At 39.1% G+C, this 26,624-nt stretch overlaps 1 protein-coding gene across 5 annotated transcripts in view; it reads right to left on the reverse strand.

Annotated features, from left to right (window-relative positions):
• Window positions 1-26,624, reverse strand: part of ARHGAP15 (Rho GTPase activating protein 15) — a 348,150-nt gene that overhangs the window by 251,209 nt on the left and 70,317 nt on the right. For all 5 annotated transcript variants that reach the window (XM_037397076.1, XM_037397074.1, XM_037397075.1 and 2 more), the window contains 2 exons: window positions 25,930-26,017; window positions 19,790-19,879 (listed from right to left, as the gene is read on the reverse strand). In XM_037397076.1, the coding sequence (XP_037252973.1) occupies window positions 19,790-19,879; window positions 25,930-26,017 (178 nt within the window). The remainder of the gene's footprint in view (window positions 1-19,789; window positions 19,880-25,929; window positions 26,018-26,624) is intronic.

The following is a 26,624-nucleotide window of genomic DNA, read 5'->3' on the forward strand; positions in this document are numbered from 1 at the left end:
CAACACAAGCACACATGTAACAACAAAATCTTCAAAGGTTTACACGTTAAGACTGCTTCTAAGCCAGCATTATGCATGGTGCAAGAATAAACCTGATGGAGATAAAGAAGTTTGGACTAAATACTGGCTGCAGATATATATATATACACACACACGCTGGCTGCAACTTGCTGCTATGGATTCTATCCTTGTTGAGCACATACTCCACTCTGAGCCAGAATACTTCTCTACAAAAGTATTGTAGAAAAGTTATATTCGTTTAAAACATAGTGGTTTGATGAATTACCAGGTTTAGGCAATAGGACTTGCATCTAGAAAATCTTCTATCAATTCCAGGCCTCCACTTAGGGACCACTTCCTTGTAAAGACCTGTATATATACCACTGTATAGATACTGCTTCTGCCATCTGAGCTAGCTAGCAGTGAGCAAACCACCAAGAAATGATAAAAAGCCACCTCTGCATGGTTGATGCTCTCCTGGCATCAGCACCTGCAGCCTGGAGATGTCACTAGTTGGAAAGAAGAGTGCTTACATACATACATATACATACAGCCATATACATACAGTTGCTTTTTGTTGTTGGCTTGATCTTAAGAGGAGAGCTAACAACTAACCCGAAGATAGCATGTGGCAGAATGTATTTTTTTTTAAGCTTCTCGTGTTCACTTACTGTTAATCTAAAAGTCTCAGGCTTTCCTACGGATTGAAGAAAAGGAATTCTCAGTAGCAATCACCGTCGTGTTCAAAGTTAAATATTGTTACAGATGGGAACAGAAGGACTTATTGCTGCAGGACAGTGATCTTAAAATGCACATCTGGAGCACGTTGTCTACACCCAGACTGGCAGTGGAGACTGCATGCATCAGAGGCCATTAGTCAGAAAATGTTTTAGCACAAAGGAATTATGATAAGTGTACAACATGGTCAGATGTAAGGAAAAACACCATTTGTAGATTTGTTACTCAATTAGGCTTTATTTAAAGTGATTACCCCAAGGCTTCTTGAGGTAGGAACATTTGTTTTCTGTTATTTCACCTAGGCTGCTACAATTCAGTGACTACAGACTTCTGTATAGTCTCAGTATTTTTCTTTTCAGACCTGTCACTCAAAGCATCACCTATGCTTTGACCTCTCTTCTGAGACTTACTAAACAGTCACATCATCTAAACACAGATACAACAAAAAAAGCAGAAAAACAGTACTGCACAAAACTGTCAACCTTTGTACTATGGCTGTTCTCAAACTCTCATTAATAATATGAATTAAATCAAGAATACAGTGTCACCGTTTTGGTTCACAAATAGCACTGGTCAAGGCAGACCACTCACAACACCTACAGGAGTTCCACCATTAGGAGGTATGTAACCCTTTTAATTCCTTGCTCTAAAATTATCTTTTGGGGTTTACCTGAAAAAATACTTTTCAGCAACGAAGCCTTAGTATACAGAAATCAAGGCTTTTGTGTACAACCCAATCATTTCTAGTCTATAGTGTTTACCTCCCATTAAAAATACTTTGTTCTCCAGTCAGAGAGCGTGTGGAATGCAACAATGCCACACAGACTGCCAAATAAACCAGGGAACTAGCAGAACAGGTGATAGGCTGAAATTGGTTGGTATCACCTGATTAAACTGTTATAAAATAGGAAACAAATTCACTGAAATTAATTCAACTGGCTAAATGAAATAGTGACTAAGGAAGCTGAATAGTTCTCTTGTAATGCATAATCTGAATAACTATGATCTTCAATTTCAGTAAAAATACTGCAGATATTTCAAAGTTACATATTTACTAGAAAGATCTTCAAAAAATCTTTTTAAAAAGTAAAATGTGTGCTGAACTTTTCTGACATTTACAAAAGTAATTAATTAATATGATTAAGCAAATTAGACTGAGCCAAAGTCTGACTGATTGTAAAGCATGCTGCAAGAGCCACCTGTTTGCTAGAAAGATTAGATACTATGGTGCTGGCAGCTAGAAAAAAACAGAGAATTATGAAAGATACAGAAACATCTATATATAATGATCTTTGAGATCTGTCTTGTCTAACATGCATCATGAGATTATCTCAGCTTTACCTGATAAAAGAATTGTCTATAAGACATTTTTGCTTGGGAAAAGAAAGCCCTACAGATTAAGCTAAAACAAAGCCTCTAGGTCCGTAAGGATATTTATGAATCTGATTCCTAATTAGGTGCCTCAGCTCCCCTGTGGATCTAGCTAGCCAGTTCCGAAGCTCCAGGAAAATCATCAGCACTAGCCACCTTCCCTCTAGGTCTGCTTTCCTTCACCCTGAGAGCAGCAGCGTATGCTCCTGCTGCATAGATGCAGTACCTTTGCCTGAGATAACATTTAACATTTAAGGATCATACTTCTGGTTGGCAATAATTGCTACAAGATGCTGTCAGACGTGAGACTACAGGATATTCATCCCTGGTCACCTTTTACAATTTCAAACTAAACGTGAGAAAGAGGCAGAAAGATGTTTTCTTGCTATTTTTTTTTTTAATTAAGCTTTTATGATTTGTATTAACATGAATACGCAGTCATGTACCTTATAGTGTCAGGCACTATGTACACATAGAAGAGATCCATCACCTCTGTCCCTAGGAGCCTACAGTGAAAGTACAAGGGGACGCAACATGCCCAGCTTTAAAGGACTCCAGAAGAGCAGCACCAGCAGTACAGCACACAGCACAGTCCAGCTGAAGCGTTAACTCAGGCTAATAATACATGAATACTTGACTGACTAATAATGGTTAGCACTTGGTGTTGAGATCCATACTGACCCTCTTACCATCCTGGTTACAACGATGTTCATGTGGAAATCAGCTAACTAAATAATAAATCAGAAATGAGCTTTACTACCAGACCATCAGCACATGTCTGAATGTGAGTGCAGAGCTCCTCTCCAGGCTCTGCCGTTGGCATGTTGGGCTTGTCTTCATGGTTCAGTATGAGAAGACTTGAGGGAACTCACTTGGTATTCAGGTCAGGAAGGGGATGAGGACTGGGGCAGAAATGTAGACTTTTGTGTTTATAGCACTGGCACAGTAGCTCAACTGTGCTGGTAAATGGGATTGTCCTGTATCAGCACAGGACCAAAGGTCCTGGAGTCAGGAAAAGAGGCAGGAGATGTAAGAGAATAACTTTCCGAAAGACAAGCCAAAGGAGCAGATAAAGACAAATCACATAGATGTGTGTGATATCTGCAGATAAATCTGCAGAAAAAGCAGAATCACAGAAGCCTGAGGAACAAGATTTTGAGAACACCCTGGTGTGGGAGCTAGTTGCCAGGCTAGGAGAGGAAAGGCCACCAGTTCCCTGCAGTGGTACCAACCCCACTGACCTTTTCATGGCAATGGTGCCTCGGGGTTTGCCCTGCGCCCCAGAGGTTTAGCTGAGGCTAGCATGGTGCCCTGTGTATTAGATTACCGTCACTAAAATAACACGTTGGAACCTGGGCAATAACAAACTCTGCAAATCACAATTCCTGCAAAGATAAAATGCTAACAAACGGACATCTTGGTGAAAAGAAAATGCCGAATATAGAAATTAGCAAAGCTGACTGCTAGGTATGCTCAATTAGGAGCGTATATGTGGACTTTTCTAGAAATAGCTTTAGTCACGCTCAGCCCTGCTGCTTGTACTATACTTCTGCCGTACAGATTAACTGAACGCAATATTAAAGATGCAAAAAACTGTGATTTGAAAGTTCTGACATAAACAGTCCCTGAAAAAGAAGCAAACAGAGCACACATTGTCTATGCCATTTGTGAGCCAGTGGATCTAATGGTTCACTTACTTTACAACCTGCTTTGGAATAATTTGGCACATCTCTAATTTTAACAAGCTTCAGTGGGATTAGATAAAATGCAGACTTTGTTTACATCAATTAACACTCAAAGAAGTACAAAAGAACTTGTTAACTGCATTTATGAACAAAAAGTAACAAACTGAGAGTTTGTCCAAACAAAGTTACTGTACGACTTGCTCAGATTGGCACAGTTGTCTCTAAAAGACTAAAACCAAAAACCCAACAAATGAACTGCATATTCAAAGAGGCAGATGTGTATTTTTAATTACATCGGCAGATATCATCTACATTTGCAATAACTGCATTATCAGTTTTGCATACATCAAATTCAGAGAAATGACTGCTTTCCTCCACATGCCATGTACACATTCACTGAGTTAAGTGGAAAACCAAAACCATTGCAGCCGAGTTGACAAATAGATTGGCCGTTGCTATATTATTATTCCCATTTCCAATTATTTTACCTTGACTGATTATAAGCACATTCTTCTTTACATGCTACAGGGCTGGAAAGAAAATGTGGATGACTTCAAACCCAGCACTAACCATCCTTAGAGATAATAAATGGACACATCACACACTCCTCCTAAAAGGTTTGCAAATAGTGAGGGAATTAATAAAGATACAGAGGAGGAAAGAAAAAGCAGGTAGAAGACAAAGTTAAAGTGAGAGAGAAAAGTAAGCTATGGAATATAGCATACTATCGCTGTCGTATATAGTAGCTATACCTTCTGAAGGATTCAGCCTTTTTGGTGATAAGCGTTTTTGCCCCCTGTGTCACATCATTTCCATAGATCTGTGTGTTCACATCTCCAAGTAACATAAGAGATACCTTGAGAAGTTGCTGCTATTTTAAATCCCTTGGGATCAGACACTTCTAAGGAAGCTTTCTGTTCCCTGCTCAGGTGAAGAGCCACATGCCGCGACCTCTCCCTTTATCTTTTCCCATTATTAGCTCCTGGATTCATCAGACAACGTTGCCACTATATCACCGTGGTTTTAGTTACATTTTTTTACAGCTAAGAGGCCTGGACACTATATAAACACATTTTCATTACTCTAATAGTATGCAACTTTAATTAGAAGTGATCCCCCAAGTCAACACAATTGAGCTGCTCTCCACGCTGCCGCCGGTGAGAGCACTGGCCAGCCAACACTCTGCTTCCCCATCCTGCAATATTATAACTTCTCCCTCCTAATATGACAAAATTAATTCCTACAACCTGATAACAAGGCTATCCCTATACTAACGATGGTAAAAGGTGGCTTTGCCGGAACTGCCTGGTGTGCTCAAGCATTGCAGATCAGAGGTCTATTGAACTGCAACAACAAATAGAATCAATTTCTTCAGCTGTTTCTGCATTTCTGAACTTCCAGTGGCACAGTGCAGGAGCTCGGATGAGCAGTGCCACAGGACGGCCAGCCCTGCTCCGGCCATCAGCCCTAACAGAGCTCTCCTGGCCGGACAACCCAGCCACCGGCTGGAGGCACCTCCACGGCTCGGCGTTCGAGGGCAGTCGGGACAGAGATCGCCCGGTCAGGCACAGCTAAGAGGGAGCGGCAGGAACAGAGGGAAGCGTGCAGTTGGCTATATAGATTGACTAAGTGATACAAATCTCCGTGGTCTCTCACCCTGAACTCCGACTGTGCCCTTTGCCTGCTTAACTCCACCGTGCTGCCGTTTCAAAAGCTGTGCTGATTAACTGCAACGTTTGGCCAATGGAGAAGCAAGCAAACGGTACTTAATTAATGGGGCTGTGTTAACTTATCACAAACATCATTCCTTAAGGCAGTGACATTAAGTGAAAAAGGAAAGTTATTTAGTATTTTCTCAGGAAATAGAACAAAGAATTCAAGAGCAAGAGGAATTTTACAACATCAAATGTAGCTCAGACACAACTGATTTATATATATATATATTATTTTTTAATAAAGAGTAAGGAGTGAGAATTTAAGACAGTAACAAGGAGGGAAATGTTCCTCTAAAGTGCAAACAAAACAGGTTATGATAAGAACCAAATTTAAAACCAAAAAGTTTTAGGCATAATTATGGCATTACTGGTATCATGTTACCACATTTTAAAGGAATTGTCATGCATATCACACAGATCAACAACCATGTTGGGATCTAAAGTCCGTTTTCTAGTAACTACCACCCAACAAGTGGTGGTTACTGAAACTGTGACCGCCCAAGTAAACAACCACACACACTCTTAATATTCCAGTGATCAGGTTATTAGAGGCTACTTCCTATAGCCCATAAGTATTGACAGATATCTAGATGTACCAGGGAAACCTCACTCCAAAATGCTCTCTAAACAAAACTTACTATAGATGTGGAATATCACAGCACATATAGATAAATTCCTGACTGGTATCCAAACCCTGGCCAATCTACTAGCAGCTCATTGTTGATTGCATGCTACAGAACAATTCAGGTTGTGTTTTCCATTAGTAAACACCTCAAATTACATGAAAGGGAGAAAAAGTTCCCTAGATACAAGCATTAAATATTTATCAGCCTTCTGTCTGCTCAATCACCACTCCTCTAAAAGAGTCCATTAATTAAATACTTTAGAAACGATTAAAACACTTCTTCAGAACTTATTGGCACCTGTTAATTCACTGACCCTACGAGGCTGTGGCAGTAAATGTCTCCTTTGATTGCTTCTGTTACCAATAAGTCAGCAGCTTAAAGACAAAGGAGACACGATGCAACATCATGTACCACAACATTGCCTTAAAACACAAAAGCCAGTATCTAAAGGCAGAGAAACAGAACATTTATGTAGACAGGGCAGCACAAATAATCTATTTAACCTAATCTTTTAATTACAGGAAACATCTCGTAGCAAGACATACAAGAGCAATGAAATGACCCAGAGCTAGAAATCAAGATGATATATTTGTGTGCATGTGAAAGTAACACCAGCAGAATTCATAAAAGAAAACCTCCTTGGGCATTATTATCTTTCCATCAGGATATACTGTCATCACATTGAGAATGGGAGAAAAATTACTTAAAATATGTTATTAAAATACAAAAAAATCTGAAATAGAGGGTAAAGGAAAAGAAAACAAGAGTGGAGAAAGGTAAAATTAGAGGAAAGTGGGGGGGGGGGGGGGCGGGCGGGCGGAAATGCAGGTGAAAAGACATCTCTGCCTGAATAAAAAAAGGAGCATCTTAGGAGTGGGGGGAGGAAAGAAATAAGGGACAGACCCTAACAGACCCTAATAGCTTGACATAGCACAGCACCTACTCTACAGAAGCTGCAATGATTTTGGTGTCATTCTTTACTCAGTAATGCACTATTCAGCGGAGAGGGGTGTTCAAATCTGGCCCTGCTTGGGCAGTATGCAAATCTTCTCCCACTCCTCTGCAAGCTTTTAAGGATAGCTGGCAGAGAGTCCCCTGAAGAGTCCTGGCAATGCCACACTCTGCAGTGGGAAACGAGCATCTTGCAAAGAACCCTTGAGATCCTCCTACCCCCTCAAATCTGCGCAAGTAGAGAAGTGTTGCCTGGAAGGGGGAGAGAGACAGAGTGTGTGTGCAGAAGAGGGAGCGAAAATAATACTAGTAATTATAAAAGAGTCCTGAAATACTAGGAGATGGGGATAATAATTGATCCTTTAAGAAAAAAATGTACACTATATATAATGTTTTCTCCTTTTCCATTTGTGATATTCTGACCCTTTGTTCCAATCCTTTACCTTGCTACATCTAAGTTATTACTGAATATTTGAAAAAATTGGCTACCCTTCCTTTGATCTTCTACTATTGCATTACATTCTTCCTACTCCCTGTGCACAGTTTTTCACTCCCACACTTATTTTCCCCATTTCTTTGTTTACATTCAATTTTACCATATTTCTTCACACTTTTCTACATGGGTAAAGTCTATGTTATGTTCCAACACACATTCTTCTCTTATTCCTTACTTTGCACTTTTTAACTGATCTTGTAGAATATTTGTTTCTAGAATGACACTGAAAAAAAATAAAAACGTATGCGATGGTGAAAACATATTCCTTTTCACTCCAACTGCAGCCTTAGCTGAATTGTGCTGCCATTGTTTTCCAACAGAACTTGCATCTCCAAACTTGGGAATTCCCATCAGTCTGTCTGACAGAATTTTCCTGTTTTTTCTCAGAAGGTGTGCATTTTTCAAATGCCAGTAACATACCACTACAGAATTTCCCAGGAGTAACAGCTTGGTTTGAGGGACTCTTATTCAAAAGCCTTAGTTCCAAAAAAGTAATTTGAAACAGAAGAATCAAAACTTATTTACATTCTAGAAATCAAACCGAAACTATAACTAATGCATTTCAAAATATTGCTAAAATTATTTTCTGTGTGCTGATAAATCGCTGGACATCCTTTTTTGAGCACTGGTTGGCAATTCTGTGAACGCTAAATAAAATGATTATTTAATTTTAGACTGTGAATATAATTATTAAAAGTGTGATTCAAAATCCAAACAATATTAAAAAAAAATAAGAGGGGGGGGGGGACGGGACAGGACACGGACAACGACAAAAAAAGAGGGGGGCATACTTCTGCTCCATTATAGCATTTTTACAGCCCTGGCCTATGGAAGGGGTGAAGGGCACTTGCCCCAGGGTGTAACTGGCTGACTGCCCAGGGGAGTGACAGAGGAGGAGGCCACAGCAATGTCTGTCCACTATGCCAGTCTGGGGCTGAGCAGCCACAAAGCTCAGGAAATCTCACTCAACCATCCTGACTCCATTCTCTAAAACATATTAAAATGGCCGAGATGTAAAAATGTATTTCCCCCACTTTTTTCAGCATGTTTAGAAGAGAATATGTGTCTTACTTGGAAAAAAATAGGGATTATTTTCTGAATAAAGTGAATTTTATTTTTTCTTTATAATCTGTGCACCACGACCCTTCTTCCTCCTATAGTACAAGCTGCAAAGAGCCGTAACACAGTGTTCCAAGGAGGGAGAAAGAGACAGTTCTTGCCTCTGACTCCCACATTCACACTGAAGAGTCCTTTTGTGGCCCCCTAAACACGTAGCTGGGGCTATGCTAGCCTAGGACCACCTCGTGCAGACTCTGCCCCATCCGCTCATAAAACAAGAGGGAAACATAAGCATGGCACCATATATATGCGCATAAATGCGTAAGATCTACTTAAATCTGTAAATCAGGGGAGCCTGGGTGAAGTCAGGGTATTAGATTCAACGGAGGTTGGTCTTGTTACCCTCAGTCAAAATCTAACTTGTACAATCTACAGCAGGTAGCTCTGGACCATGAGAAAATATGGATGGATTGTGAATGGACTTTGCTCTTTTTGCTAAGAAGAGAATTAAAAAAAAAAACCACCCCAGTCAATCCATTGTACATTGAATTAAGTACTGCAGGAATGGGGTATTGAAACGCATAGATATTTGTTATTTCTATTTGTTATTTCTCTCTCTGGTGGCATGACACCTGCTTTGTTTTCTCCTTTTAACTTTACCATACATGAACAATGTTTCTGAATTAATTCAAGAGATCTCTGTGCAGCCCATGATTAAAAACCATTCAATTTTCATTGATTTTCAGCAGTAGTAGTGGTCAAAGCACTAGTCTGCTTAGTCTGAGAGTTGGGCGTTTGGTGGTAACAGGTTACTTCAGGAGTTCAGGTTAAAAAGCATATCATTCACTTAACTATGCAGTATCAATGCAATTCATCTCAGTCCATAACAGATGACATGTTCAATAGAATATGTAAAGTATGCCTCCACCTAGTGATGACTATGTACAAATAATAGAAAATAATAATAATTCGATTACTTAAGAGAATCTTAGTAATTGGGTTCATTTTCATGAATTAAAATGTGCTCTCATATAAGTAGTGACTTATCCAAATGCACTCTTTCCCTCCTGGAAAATTAGTCTGAAGCCCAACCTGTGAAAGCTTACCTGCAAACTCAGACCTGGAGAGGGGGGACTAAACACACTCTAGGTTTCAAGTCTGTCAATATTTTAAATATAATGTATTTGTAACAATTATGACTGTTCAGAGAAAAAACAAAACAAAGGGAGGCTGACTGAAGTGCTGTGGATTTTAAGTGTTAAAATCATCTGATAATTTAAGTAAGTCTATTTTTAAATGAAATGGTAAGAAAACCACATCTCCTCTTTGCAACTCTGTTTGCCAAAGAAAATATTTGCTAAGCTTCTTGGATCACCCTGTTTTACAGATGTAATTGCAGATATAATCACATGAAAATCCTAGGAATTTATTCACCCCAAATCAGAGAAAAGGCAATGAAAGGAAAAATAATAAAAAAACCACAAAACTATAAATGAAATAAATAAATATAATAATAAAAAAAAACAAAGTACACAAACCACACCAGAATTCAAACAATCCAGCCCCTAAACTCAAGCTCAAGTTTTTAACAGCTCTCATAATCCATATAAACGCACTCTATAAATGGGATCAATTGGAGGCCCATCCTCAAAATCAATAAGCTTGAGGAGGAGGTTTGCAAAACCAGGATCCCCAGTGGAAAGCCCTGCTCTGGGTTTTCCTTTCATTTGTACCATCTGGGAACTACCTTCGGGGTCTTCTCGGGCTGGCTACGCCTGTATTACCATTTCAAAAAGTCTCCCCGTGCCATTAGCTGTCCATGAATCACAGCTTGAGAATGGGCTGCTCTGCTGAAAACCCAGAGGTGTAGTATCTAAAAGAGACATCTAAAAGAGAGGGCAGGTCACTGCTTGCATTTCTCCCCTTGCATTCAAATCGCCTGCCATTGTCCCCTATGCACCTTGAAACATCCATACCCATCCTCTCCCCAAAGAATGTCAGCGGTAGGAATCACTCCTACACACACACACACACACAAAAAAAAAAAAAAAAAAAAAAAAAAAAAGTGAATCCCTACCATCTCGCCTGGCATCCCTCTGCACACAAATGCGAGGTGCTGCCTTTCAGGGAGAGGACAGCCAAAGCTCGCCGTGCCCAGCCAACTTTAAATATCTGCCTCACTCATTAAAAGGAAACACAAAAATGGAGGAAAGTGTCTTCGCCAAGATTTTAAAAGATGTAGTGGCTGAATACAGAAATACCAGCACCAAACATGTAAACAAGTCAGATTTGATTATCTCTGAGTGAGTTCATTTAGGATTCATTTTTCTCTTTATTTTTTCAAGAGTTTGATAAATTAAGGGAACGCGTGCAACGTTTGGGCACATATCAAGACAATTATTATTATTATTTTTAATAATAACTTACGTTAAGAAGGCTGCAAAAATCATAATGCTTTTAAATTAACTTAACTGCTTTCACTCAGGAGAACAGCAAAAACTTAAAGTACTAAAGGAAAGCCAGGCTCTTTCACATTTCTGTGCTCCTTTTCAGCTGCTGATTGCCAAGACTATGAAAATACCATTTTCCCTATTTTATAAGCACACAAAACACAGCACCGAAGGCCTCACATCAGAGGGTTTTATCCAGTCCACCAAACTGGATATCTGTAGCAATAATTCTCATTATGTGCTTTATCTTGAACCAGCCCATCCTTTGGAAGCTATTTACCCTTTCCCCATCAGAATGATGATCATAAGATCATCACCATTTTAAAAACATAAAACTATTACCAGCATAATTTAGAGCACACAGGTTTACAGCAGCACTATTCCTTCCTAAAAGCAGACATTACTTTGTTCATTAACCAGCTGAAGTAAATAAACATTATTAGTAGGGACTTTTCGGCCAGGCACAGGGTTTTGCCCAAAGTCACTTAAAAAATGCTCTTGGCCATGACGGCGCTACATGACCTGCACCCCATCCGCTGCAGAGCTGGCAGCCCCTGGGGCAAGGCATGGCCCTGATGGCACTGGGGACAGCCCGGCATCCTCTGCTGCCCACCATGCTGCCCCTGCCACGCTGCCCACGCCGGCTCGTGCGCTGCCCACGAGATGGCAGCAATATGTTTATGAATAATGCAGCAAGAGGCTGCAGCCCACTGCCATTTCGCATGCGAGCCGCACAACGCCACTCGCTTCTTCAGCTTACAAACCCACCCCCCCCCAAAAAAAAAAAAAAAACCACAAAAAACAACCAAACAAAACCACCACAAACACAAAAAAAAAAATCCCCAACAAAAACCCCAAACAAAAGACAGCACCAAAAAAACCACACACACACAACAGAAATCAACCAACACAACCCTCCGTGAATTCAGCTGAAAAATAAAAAAGGAAAAATAAGCAGCTCTGCCATTATGCTTTGCTTATGGATAAGCTGCCCGGTTTGGTTTTTTGTAAGGTTTGGCATTATCCTGGGCACAAGATGCTGCTTGTGCACTCACGTATTTGTCCAGGCCCTTACGCTCAGCCGTGCTTCTGTCCCTGACAAAATTATTTCACATGCACATTAAGCATTAACTGCTGTTATGTTTTATTTTTGCAACGCAGAAAATGCCTGTGGCTTGAAATAAATATTTTCTTTTCTGATGGACAAATAACATCTGCACTTCTGAAAGCTGCAGCATAGCTGTCAAAAGCTAAGTGATTCATATAATTTCTTAAGAAGCACATGTGTATCAGCATACACAGACACTCATACCTATCACAGTCATTCACATATCAGCACTTACATCCGTCAAAAGATAGGCTCTCAAAAAAGCGCGGTGAGCTATTATAATAATCACTTTCAGCAGGCAGACATCTATGTACACATAATGTCAGATTTGGAGTATATGGGTTGTGGGGTTTTTTATATAAGCCTGATCTTCACAGAAAACTTAGGCTTGCTTTTCAACTTGATTCTGGAATTCTCTGGGTTTCAGTGAGCCCCCAGGGTCTGGTTCGTTCCAGGAGCTGGTTGCTCTGATGTTTCATGCCCTGCAGTGAGTACCAGGGCAGAGGTGATCTGCAGCACTGCAGGCAGCATCACCACCACACCATGCCCATAACAGCTCTTCCTTCACCCAGATTTTCAAGTCTCATCAAGACCTCCACGAGTTGTTCAAGTTACACTTCTCAAGTGATTATTATTTTTTTTCTTTTTTCCCAGCACAGTGACATTTTCATGGAATTTTTCATGGGATGGTAATTGGAAAAAGGAACTTTCTAGCTAAGATGATACTTAGCTACAAGTCAACCATAGTTTTCGCTGAGAATTTTGGATCTTCCTTCAAGCAGCCAGGTACAACAAAAAGTTGCTTATCAGGAGAGAACTTCACCATTTCTGAAAAGTAATAACTTTTTTACATTATCAGTAAGATGGTAAATAGGATTTTTATTTTATTTAAAAATAAACTACTGTCCTGATTTGGGAGTCACAAAATACATGAGGCCTTTGCTGATACCACTGAGGGGTTTGTGTTATGTCGAAGCAGACACGAGAACCACAGAAAGTGGTTAATTAGCTATAACCTCATGGCAGCTCTACCGTAACTGCTCAGCTTGTCAAAATGAATAAAGTTGCTGCTCCTTGAAATGCTTGAAACTCTGTTATAGAGTGTGAATATGGAGAGAGGCTTCTTGAAGTTCTATTATGGAGGCTGAAGACTCAGTTTCTCAAACCCTCTAAATGCACAGCACTGTCAAAGTCAGCGTCCTCCTGCTGGTACCTTGCCTGTTTTCAAACTGAATATCATTTGAAATAAAGTACAAACGTTTTGGTACAGAGCGTGAAAACATTTGCTCATTTTCTTTAAGATGACACTGGTCTCATATGTCCGAAATTCAAGACCTTAGGAACAGTTTGTAAGTTCCTGTCATTAGGTGTAAAGCTTTGCTGTCATCGCTTGTATCACAGGAGTGATGAAACACGCCCTTCTCTCCATCAATTTTTTGGGGGGGAAAACTGAATTTGTTACCTGGTTTTCCTTACAATGCAAATCACACCGAGCATTTTTGTGTCCATGCTTACAAAGCAACCTGAATTTCATTCCACTCTCAATATACTCTCTTAGGGCTAACGTGAGCGACATCCCACCAAAGAGTGAAACACTGGTGAGAGAAGGCAGACAGGCTCATTTGCCTGAGCATTGCTCACCCAGCGCTTGTGAAACAAGGGTGAAACTCATATCCCACAGCTTATACGTGTGTCCCAGTTCCCAGGTTCTTGCTTATTCTGGATTAGATGAGGACCTTTCTCTTCCTTTCTCAGCTAGTGCTTCTACCTGTTGAGCCCTTTAATAACCAGGAACACCTCCTTGGGTCTCAGAAGGAGTCACTGACAACACAGGTAAACCGATTACAATTAAATCTGCCCTTTTCATACACAACAAAAAATTGAAATAATAATAAAAAAATGGCCAGTCATCTCTAAATGTCTCTTCTTTTCATCATTTTCAAATGTCATATTAAGTCTTTAGAAGGCAAAGCGACTTCTCGATTGTACAATGCTTAGTATCTGTACTGTATGCAATTTTCTGTTTTCTGCAAAACTTTCCCTACAATCAAGGATACTTTTCTTCTTACACTATGTATCCTCTCTCTTATTTTTCTGTTTTAATCAACTTTACCAATTTGGCATACAGACATGCAATGAAAATGCAGCTCTACTAAGATGCTGCCTGGTTTTGCTTGCTAAGAGCGCTACTGTAACAGCAAAATCCAAAAGCGAAGGTCGTGATCTGAACCGCTTGACAACTCAGAAAATCTGGGAACTCGAGTAAGACAATGAACCAAAGAAAGCATCATTTCATTTGTCGCTTCTGGTTTAAAAGGAATAAAAAGTTAATACGGCAATTAATAAAGAGGCTATTTTTCAACAGATGTAAATAAGAAGTGATTCCAAAAATACCCACAGAGCTACACTACCATAAGAGTAGAATAAGAATCAGGTCCCAGAATCCTGAAATCGGTACAATGCTGTATATATAAAGTGTCCACCACTCTCAGCTCTGACTCTGCACCTTGTATGCATTTCTGCCAAATACTATAAGAATTATGTGGCTTTCAAAATGAGGGGGAGGGGAGGGGAAAGACAACTAAATTCAAGAAAAGACGACTCATTCACAGGTCTTGTATTTAGGTTATAAAATAAAAGCACTGATGAATGGAAATGGCAGATTTTCTGCCCCCATTTATGAGGTTTTACTGCATATTTTGGCAGGGGCTTTGCTGATAAGGTCACTAACAAGCCAAAGGAGAGAAACAAACCCAATGCAGAAGAGACCATTTCATGTAGTTGTGTTCTATGTCTCCCACTTACACCAATGACAGCAGAGTAGTTATGTAAAAATACACACTTGAACATCTGTAAGATGATGATGAAGAGCATTTCTTGCGCTTTTTTAAAACTAATTAAAAGTTTATTATTGAAAGAACCTCTTGCTGACACCATCTAATAAGTGTGTGATGTGGCTGTCTTTTAATTAGGCAATAATATATTCAGGTCCCTGGGATAGGAATTAAACCACAATCACAGCAGTAACCTCCAGAAGCGGACAAAATGCTGTACAGATGTTTTCAAATCACAACAGGTCCATCTAACACATATCTGATTCAAAGCCAGCAAAGGTCACTGCGCGCCTCGTAGGAGCTGTAGGCACGAGCGCTCCCAGGCTTGGGAAGCAGCACTTTCCATGGGGCAGGTCTGGGATGGGGAACACGCTCCAGCTCCTGGTAAGGACCACAGGATGCTTCACATCCATCCAAGTGCAAGGTGGCTTTTGTTAGATTTGCCTCCTCTGTACAGTGTTTATGTTTAAAAATGTAAAAAGAAATCCAAATAGCAATCCCAACCCAAGCCCCTCCGTGTCGCACTCTCAGTGTTTCCTCTAGAGAGATCATGGAAAAGAACATGATCCTTCCCATGGCAAAGAGCGGGGACTTAAAACATTCCTGGGAGGCATCCAGATACTATACTGATCCTACAGTATGTAGAACAAAATAGCTTATCATTCAGATTATGCTCTTGGACAAAGCTGGATAGCTTCAAGGACGAGGGAGTTACCCTAGATCAGCACCATAAATATTATATATGAAACAGCTGCAAGATAAATTTTTTCATATTACACATAGGTACAGTTGTACTTTCAGCTGTCTCGCTGCTGAAATACTGTACGTCTTACACAGATTTCTCTATTTGTAAAATATACTTACAATTCTTAGTTGTATATGAATGAGTAACCCCTTACAGCTGCAGAGTATTGAAACAAAAGCCAATATCAAACCAGATCTGGGGCAAGAGCCAGGGCATCAAACTCCAGAAATTTTTCATGTGAAATCTTCCTAAAAAAACGAACTTGGTAAACAGGGACAAAAATTACTAATGAAACTGGAAAATGTCTGTTAGTTAAATGAATAGTGCTATTAAGAGAACAAAGCAGCTTCACCAATTCATAAGCATGCTGCCTGTGACCTTTTTTTGCACTCTTCACCTCTCTCCTATTTTTCCTTTTCTTTTTTGAACCATCTGAGAGAAATCTTCCAAAACCTCTTCAAGGAAATAGTCTACAGCCACAAGACTTTGTGCTAATGAAGCTCCAGAATTATGAAGCCAGGGGTCAAGAGCACATCTTCCACAACGTCTGGGCTGAATTTGAAATTAAAAGGGCTGCTTGACTTGGAATAGAGGGTGAGTAAAGCAGAGGAAAGAATAAACTCCAGTTGGAAAGTTTACTAGAAGCAGAAAACATTGATTACTAAGAAAATCTGTAAACTATCCTCACTGTTGGTGCCTCAGCAGCCATATGAGTACTGATCGAGAAGCAGCCCATCATGTTATTTTCTTTTTTGATAACCAGAATCAAAACACACCTACCCAATATCAAACTAAGGCAAAAAAAAAGGAAAGAGGAGAATGACAGAGTGACATAGGCGCTGTTTCTGTTCCAGTTGCTGACTGACAACACTGCCATCCCTGAACATGGTTTTATTTAGTTATTACAACCATCTCTCTGTAAATGACACTTAGGATTATTTAAGATTATGTTGTAATCCTTTTAATCCTCAGTGCTTTAAATTTCAGGCTAAACACCAAAGAGCAAACTAGCACTTAGCAGAAATATTTAAAGCATGTGATTTGAACATAAATCTTCTATTATTCACCACTCCTCTGATGAAGACCTAGTATATCATGTCATTCAGCCAACAAGAACAAACAGCACGGTATCTCACTGCAAACTGCTACACTTCCCCGTAGCATGTGAAGCTGTTTCTAACCTGTCCCTTCCCTTGGTGCTAGCTATATCATCAATAAAATAAATTAAGGAAAATCTGAAGGTTATATTTTGTGAGATGTGCATATTTTCAGTTACTATTAAGGAAAACTTGAAAAACAAAAAAACCCCACGTAATATGTTCATCAGGAACAGAAATAGATTGCATGCACAAATTGGATAGTGTGAGAGACAGATCAGACTTATCCTGTTAAACAGGGAGTAGCTCAATTAAAATGAGTGGAGTAACACAGCTGAAAACCTCATGATCAAGACCAGAAACCCAAATCTTCCTGCCTGAATATCATTTACTTGCAGTTCCTCTTCCCCCCCCGCCCCCCTCAATCATGTTTCCAGTTAGTTTTCTTTACGATACTCCTACACTCCATCTTCTTGTTACCATCCATTAACTGTCATATGCTTAGATTTTAAATTCAAGATTTCCTTCTTTTTCTTCAAACCAAAATCTCAATATTAATTTTCTATTTCTAATCTATAATTCATGAACTCAAATTGAGCACCCAGGCTAAATCAAACTCAACATTCTGCATCTACTCCTGGTACGACACATTAGCAGAAAGCAACCAGTGCTCTGTTTGAATCCAAAAAGAATGTTTTATTATTCAGAAAGTAATGAAACAAAACCCCACCAACTATGCTTTGTTGCCATGCATCGACGATATAATCATCCTTATTTCTGATCATTTCAGAGTTTGGCAGCTAATGTATTTAATCAAATAGCAATGCAATACATCTATATTTAGGTCGCAAAAAAAAAAAATAATTAAAAGATCACCCATGTTCTTTTCATTTGAACAAATCTATGAATAAGTAGACATAAATTATCAATATTATTCCCACCCACTAGGGATAAGTAGAACATCAGAAGTGTTTCCAGAAATATTCAGTACCCAGGTACAAACTGACCTCTTCGCTTTCGAACTCGCCTTGGAATCCCTCCAGACTATCTCATAAATCTTCAATCTCTCTCTAGTCCCCTTCCCACTCTATCTGCTCATGTAGCACCAGTCTCGTTCAGTCCTTTCCTTTCCCAAAATGTCACCACTACTGATGCCAAAGCCTTCTCCTCTTTCGCTCTTACCATCTGGCATAATCTTCTTGTAGTTCTCTGTCTAAACAATGCTCCATCCCTTTTCAAAATGTGTCTTAACATATGTCCTTCCTCCCATGCTTTTACTTCTTAATGTCTCTCCCACTCACTTATTGGCTTGATGAAGACACATTTTAATGGGTTCAAACAGTAGTGCATGAGTTTCCTTTCTCACATTATTCTGATTCAGTGGAGTTACACCTCACACTAACAGAAGTGAGAAGAAAATGCATTGCAAAGTCTTCGTACAACCAGTTTGGTAAATCAATAACAGCTTCATTTGTCTTTACGTTGGAAACGCATTAGCTGCAATGAATCACCACTCCAATATGCATTTCTAAACAGAAATTTTGCTTACTGCAAAATGAGAAATAAACCCTAGAAGCTCAGAATATCTGTCAGAGTGCTCAGGGGGTTGCAGAAGTGAAGGCTAAGGTTATCCTTAATCACATTCCAAGTGAAAAAGCTGAAGATTGACAGCAAAACCAAAATATTTATTCTAAAAATACCGAGGAAATGACAAAGCTCCAAGTGTTGTCTCAAGACAACCTGAAGGACGTGGGGGGTATAGAAGCATAAGTCTCACTGTCTTGAAAAAGAGGAATATTTCTAAATATTACATGCACTTTAGAAAGATGTCTAGAAAAATAAACCTTGAAAAAGCCTCCGTAACACCCAGTTGACCCAAAGAGATTTCTTCTCAAGAAGCCACATACAGTTCCTTAGGGTTTTTGTATGTGTGGTGCTTTTTTTCTTCCTTAAACCTTAAACCCAGGCACAGTTGGTTCCTCCAGCATATTTTGTTGGTGATGATGCCAAAGGGCTATACGGTAACTAACAGTATCTTGACCTTGACATGTTCCCTTTTGCGTCTCTCCTCTCTTTATTGTTTGTATTGTTAAAAAATTCTTAACGTTTGAACTCTGGGAAACAACTCAGTTCATAGAGAATAATATTTTGATGTGGCTTGATGCAACTTTTAGTGAAACAAAAAAAAACCCCACCCTTTTTCTGATATTCATGGCAGCTGGGTTATGTCCAAAACCTGAAGATGTTGCAATAGACTATTTTAGCCCCTAGATCCTGGAATGTTAACCTTGCATTAACACTTTTCTCATCCTTTCATCATCTTGGGCCTTGATCCTCCTTTTCAATTCAATGGGATTTAGATGAAGTAATTAAATAATAGTATTTTCCATCAATGAAGAATAGTCCTATGAGAAATGCATGTTCTTCTATGCTGGCCCTGACAGAGGCAAGCTTTTAAAATCCTCCCCTCCCCTCCCCTTCCAGAAATGAACCTAGGTCATCACTGTCTGAGGACCCTGAACAGCAATAAAAATAAACAGAGTAACCGCACCGTGTTGGAGCAGTGCTTGTGTAAGCAGTTTGAAGAAGTTGTGTTTATGGAAGTCCTTTAGGTCAAGATTCTAGGCCTGAACCCAAAGCAATTAACTACTAAGTTTTAAAAACAAATTGAATATAGAGCATTAATCAATAAATCAACAGGTTCTCAAGTGTTTAGCAGACTCAGTCATCAGAAATCCTTCTCTTAGAAAAATAGTAAACTGATGCTTGATAAAATGTTACACTCCAGTATTGGTAAGAAAACTGGTGCATTAAATCAGTCTCTCGTTATTAAAACCAAGGAAGTAAAACCTACCCCTTAACTTAACAGACTCGATACTTAAATGAGCAATGAAATGCATGCATTGCCTCTTACCTGAAAGACATTCTTTCTGCTGGATTTCTCTGAGGTCCACTCAATGCGAGCACCACACAAATCCACACACTCAGGTTTATATCCTGGTTTCTAGAAAGAAAAAAGGGGGAGAAAAATCCACCATGAATATAACGACTTTTCACAAACAGGGGCAGTTATCAGCTAAAACAAGACAAGTTCAAGTGACAGTTGTAGAATAGCTGCTGGTATTACTGGAAAAGAGTTCATTATTCCCCAGTATTGTTAAATAACCACTCCTGAGGTGTCTTAAGTCAGAAATAATTTTTTTATACTAGATACATAATTTTAAAAATTATTAGATAGTTTAAAAAACAGTCTCATATAACATAGAATGGATCAAAATACAAATGCATACACATTGACCAGCTATTTGAAATGCTTACTTTGCAAAACCTCTTGAAAGCCTGTTGGGTTTAAAGGTAAAGTTTTGTGGGTTTTCCCAATGCAAAGTTAAATGGATGCAGCTGGAAAGGACAGAAACTAGACAAGAACATACATCATATTTGTAAGACAAGATAACTCCTTTCTCCAAACAAATTGTCATTTCTAGCTCCTAAAAAACAAGGCTTTGAGGGCATGTGTGACACCCAGAAAGTGCTCAACATGAGGGTAGCTCCACACGGTTTGCTCCTTCGCAACATCAGTGTTTGCATCCCGGAGCAACACAGCTCTGCCTCCCCAGCTCCTCTGTGTGGATACAAATAATTCAAAGAACAGATTTGTTTGCCTGCATCATTTACGTTGCTGGGAGTTGGTGTAAAGCACAATAATCCTCATTTGCCATCTAAGCTTCTTCTCCAGGGACTCTGCCTGTGCAGCACTTCTGGCAAAGCCCACGTAGAGTAGGCTTTGTAGATTAGGTTACTGCACATCCCATACAACAGTAAAGATAGTACTGGTAACAATATAAAGCACTAAGAAGTCCCTTTTGGGTAAGATATGGAGTAATATCCACATAATGTAGTTAATCAGCTTGATGCATCTTTTTTTTGCTGTGTTGTTCTTAAGCTATTTTACCTTAAACAAATGGCATCAGTGATAAAGAAAACAGACTTCGTGGAAATTAAGCATGGCCAGTCCAGCATCAGCCACACAATCAGCATTCCAAAGATTGCTCACTGAACTTCTCTGATTTTATTATTAAAGGCTAAAACCCCACGTGTTCTCCAGGATGCTTTTGAGATGGGTAGAAAAGGCCCTATTTAGGTTAGAAGAAGCAGAGTAAAATATCCTGGTCGAGTAATTTGCAGGCAGAGTCTTTGGCAGTTTTCAGTACTGGAGTTGTAATTATGTTCTCCAGTTGCCAAACCATAAAACCACCATGGTTCAACTCCCCTAAAACTGACAGTCCTGTGTGCCTTTGTTCCTTTCTACTTTTTTTTAATTATTTTTTTAATGGAAGAAATATGCTATTCAAAACAGAAGAATGTTCCTGTGGCTAAACCAGTGGAAGAGCAGGCTTCAGATTTTTTTTCCCCAGCTCCACCCCAGACTTCCTGCTTGGCCTCTGACAAGAACTTAATCCTTCTGAATTTTTAATAACAGATCAAAACTGCAGTATTGATGTTTGATTTTACAAAGGTGTTGTGAAATTTAATCAGTTAGTGTTTGCACAGCAAAAGTGACAAAGTTGAGGGAAAAAAAAAAACCCCAACAAAAAACCAACAGACAAGCACCAACCTGCAAACAAGGATTCAAATGAGGGGGAGGAAATAAATGAATTTTCAATATTCCTGTATTATACTTTTATAAATAGGGCTATGGTGCCTGCTTCGACTAGATCACTCCCCTTGGCGAGCAGATACCCGAGGGCGTGTCCCCCCCCAGGACCCCAGGCAATGCCCAGGTCTGTGCCATGCCCAGGGGGCAGCTCTGTGACCCATCACCAACACACAACGGAGCCTTGGCACAGCGGGCCACCCCGCCTTCTTTGAAAAAATTACCCAGAAGGACAGTTTGAGCCTGAAAAGACTTCACAAAGAAGGGCAGCCTTGTTCCGCCAGCTGAAAGAGTCAAGAAAGTTCGGAAACATGTAGCGAGATGAAAAGAAGAGATTAAAACAGAAAGAAAGAAATAGGAAATAGTTTCTTGATAGTGAAGGATACTGGGCTAAGGAATGTTTTCCGCAGGAAAACTGCCATGGCATTTCACACTGAAGTGAGAAATAACAGTGGAAAGCCCAGGGAAGTTTTGCAGGAAGACGGAATAGTGAACTCAATAGGATTTTGGCATCTCTGATTTCCGCGACTGCACAAAAATGAACTTGGGCTCCTCTGTACACTCAGTGTTTAATTTTTTGTTGTTGTAGTAATCTGGAGTTTGTTTACAGCTCTGATTTTGCAATAAGCAGAAAAGTATAAGCATGTGCATCTCCCTTTCTAGAAAGGATGAGCTACAAGCTCACAGCGTTGGGATGATGCACGTGTTTCTGCCGTGTGCAATAATCAACTGGAAAACTTCTCTTTCGGAGAATTGAAAAGTTCTGCCCACAATGGAATAAGAAGTGTCTCTGAACACCACAGGAGACTCCTGGGCATGGCACAGTACATGAGCCTTCTGATGAAGACTCCATGCAAAATCATTCGGAACCACCAAGCCTTAAACCACCCCTCATGCACGTCAGCCTGGGGAGCTTCACTCAGTGGGAAGCCCTGATTAAATCCACAGGGACCCCAGGAAAACCGCCTGAAAATTCATCCTGGCCTAAACACCATCCTGGTACTCCATTTGCTTTCCATTTCATGCATTACCCAGAGACACTACAAGGAAGTAAGTTAAGGTTACGGGGAAAGCCTGCACACTCCGCGTCCTTGCTTTGTGTTTTGCAGTCAGAGCAATTATGTTATATCAGTGTTGTTGGAGGGGGTTATGCTGCAAATTGATACAAGTGTCTGCTACAATGAAATCTTCTGAAACATGAATATGGATTTCAGCAGCGTTTTCAGTCACTAAATTACTTTGCAGATGGACTAATAACCTGAGGTTAAAATAACCTCTGTTGAATACACTATCTCCGGGAATAAACAGACTACTTTGTCTTGGTCAGAAGGACCAACCGATAACAAGATTTAACACTGGTAAGAAAGAACGGAGCTGTGATCCATTTAGATCACAATGTCCTGAATTTAAAACAAAAAGCAAGTTATATTCATGTGAATGATAACAAAAAAATAAAATAGTATATCAAAAATACTACCACAGACAACCAAGGCAGCAGCAAACGATAATGATTTAGCTACACAGGATGCAAACCTGCATTTTCAGTAATATTTGTAAACAACCTTATTTTCTGACTCTTTCTTCTGTGTGCTTTAATTGTTGTGCTCTATTACTGATAATACCAGATGTGGTCACCAGTTTCACCAGAAAGCTATGGATCCCACTTTTCTCAATGCGAATCAATAGGGAAGTTGTTACAGAGAGTCCTATGTCTACAGACAGAGCAAGGAACAACAAAAACACCCTTTAGCGATTACCAGCTCTTTGCATTAGAATATTACTCCAGATTTTGGTAAATATAATTTTAAATCACCTCTAAGTGTTATCCTATCATCAGAAAAAAGAGGTATGATTAGAATGTGCTTTCATTTCCCTCTCTCTCCTGTTGCTTTTATTGTAAAATATCATTCCTTTTATAATGATGCTGTCTTAGTCTAAATTTTCACTTCATGTACAGTATTTAATATTTAATAATTAATGAATTAATATATTTATAATACAAAGGAACATTAATCTTTCTTTTAAGTCACATCATTTTCCTACTAACAATAAAACTGCTTTGTTATAAGCCATACTATCGTGAATGAACATTGCTCCTATTACATTATTTAATTAATGGCTGAGCTTGCCTTTCCCCAAAGTAAACTACAGCTGGAAAAAATAATAAAATCAGTAAACAAATGATTTCTAATGAATCCTTTTTGTATTATTTCCTTTCCACTATCAAATTTATATCTGGTTAAATGGTTTACAAAGGAAATAAGCATAGAATTTGCTTTATCAGATGAGATCAACATGACGATTTAGGTTTTTTTGATGTGTGAAATTTGAGTTTAGGAAATTGGGTTATAAGATTTTGAATGCTGACAGCTCTTGTTGTTTTCAAGCTTTACCCAATTTGTTTATTTACCATTGCATAAGTTACATGCAATGGTAAATAAATACGCAATAGACAGAAAATGTAACTTTAACAGCTTTTTTTCACCTCTTTAACATTGAGTTCAAAGCCCCAGTGCTCAGATCTATCATGGAATAAATAAATAAAACAAAATAAACCCACACACTTTTTTTTTTTTTCACCATAATGAGCAAAATATGGGATCAATATGTCTGTGTTCTTCCCAACACAGGAGGCAGTAGATGTTATCTCACTGACTGTGAGCACTGTTGATGACTGAGACTTCAGTGAAAGGGGCTGACTTCTCAGACGAACCTCTCTCATAACACACCTTAATTTTTTTAGCTAAACAGATTGAGATATGGGCCAGAGACTCATTCTTCAGGCAGGTCTACTTCAGAATCTAAACCTCTAAAGAGCTAATGGGAATTTTAACCATGTGGAGGAGTCTCAGAGCAAAATCAAGCCTCCTGCGTGTTGAATTTCTGCTGGCCCATTTATACCCTGGGATGTGGGTGAGGGCTTGCAAAGAGAGAGGAAACAAGGTTGCAGGTAGAAGTATAAGAAAGCTAGTAAATTATAAGACTAGTTCTAGTAAGTTCATCTGAATTTATTTTTTTTAAAATAACATGATTCAACTTTAAGGAAAACACAATACTGAAAAAAACCCAACCCATTAATTCAAGCTGTACTGTTTTCATGGCTGCAGAAAACTTGTATTTTCTAGCTGTACTAGCACAAACACAAGCAGAAAGTGCCAGATTTTACCCTTTATTTATTTTTATTGTTTCAGCTGTTTAGTGTTTTTTTGCTACAACCCTACCTTCTTTCCAAAAAAGTAAGGCATTGAATGGCATTCTTTAAAGCTGATTTAATGCAGGTGGCATTGGTAGATCAAGAATGTATAGAAGGAAAGGTTTGCATCACCTGCCATGGAAAAAAAAACCAACCTAGCTTATTGTTTGTGACTCCTGCCAAAGAGAGCACCTTTGTGGCCACCCATCATGCCAATGAGGTTTGGCAGGTTTGATCAAGCCTTGAGAGCCTTTCACAACAGGGCTTTGTCAAACCTGTCCCTTCGCTGCCCACAGTGTCACACATTTCCTGAATTCCCCTTTTGTGGCCCACATTCAAGTTCATCGGCTCAAACTCGGCAGTAACTAGCGCTGAAGGGATACACGCCGTTATTGCTTGCGCAACGTAGCTGTCACATCTCTGAAGACTAAGATCGGTGGTTTTTCCTTGGGGCACAATAAAAAGGTACTGCAAATTTCACTTTGTAGTAACTACAGGCTACAGAAATTGCATTAGCTGCATTAGATGGAGTCATAGAAATATTCAGGAAGGTTAGTGGGATATGGTAGATGTCACATCTATACTACGATAAAAAATCACTTTGCTAACTTAGAATGTTTTCTGCTTTGGTAACACCCTATATTAAGGTGCCATTTATAAATAATTTATTATTATTTATTAATGTATAAGCCACTTTATAGGATGGTAGATAACAAGTTAAATTCATGTATTAAAGATGCACATACATGGTTTAATATAATTTACGTCTCACAATATCCTTTGCAACAGATTCTCATCGCATCATCTGTTAAGCATTTATTACTAATGCATTTTATAACATACTTTATAATACATTATTTGAGGAAGTAGCTGCATTTAGTGATCATTTTCATAAATAAGAATAAAGCATTTATAAATGGCACCTTAATTTAAAGTGTTACCTTCACATTACTGGCTAGTCACTCACCATTTGTCTCACTTTGCAATTATTCTCAAAATGCACCTCTTAATAAAGGACATGCTAAGTCCCATTTCTTCTTATACACTACATCTGATTAAGAGTTTATCATGGCATTTTCCTTCAGCTGCTCTCAAACCTTGGAAGGTTGTCTGCTCAGTCTGAATTAGCCTTGTGTAAAGGCCAAACTTTTTATACTGAAATTACAGTTGCAAGGAAGCAGAGTGTATCGGATGGTCGATTGCCTACCAGGTTGGTCAACGTCGGCTGCTTGGATTCTTTGTAGAATTCTATTTTCCGAGCAGTGAGAACAATCCAGGATGTGGACCAGTTTTTCCTTAAAAATAAAATAAATTAAAAAAAAAAATCAGTAAGGCATGCAAGCAGGAGGTAAAAGATGCACCATTTGTAGACTTTTCAAACTATTTCATGTCAGAAACAAAGTCAATATCAGCATTTAAATAATATCAGTTAAAACAAACAAATAAACAATATCAGTTTAAACTCAACATCAGCAGTACATTCCCACCAATGTTGATGGAGTTGCACACCATCCTAATTATACCTCTGTGCGACTTAACAAACTGGAAGGCCTTCCTTCTCCTCCTTTGTGTTTTGAAGCCTATGTATGGTCCTTTTCCACCATGGTGCATTAACCACAGGAAAACAGTGGGATTATTCACACATTCTTAAAGTTCACAAGCATTTAGAGGACTTCAAAATAGCTGGTACACTTCTGGTAACCAACACATAGAATGGGACTGAGAAGGAAAAATGTAATTGCAATCTGACTATAGAGAGCTTAGCAAAAGGTCTGTTTTTAAAGGTCCCAAATACTTTCTTCTTTCCCTAAAATAAAAATTTACAGGCGAGCAAGGAAGACAAGAATGATATCTGAGAGAGGTTTAAGTAACCATTAAACCTTAGAAGTTCATGGTACAGCA

The sequence above is a fragment of the Falco rusticolus genome, chromosome 8, assembly GCF_015220075.1.
Source record: "Falco rusticolus isolate bFalRus1 chromosome 8, bFalRus1.pri, whole genome shotgun sequence".
Lineage (NCBI taxonomy): Eukaryota > Metazoa > Chordata > Aves > Falconiformes > Falconidae > Falco > Falco rusticolus.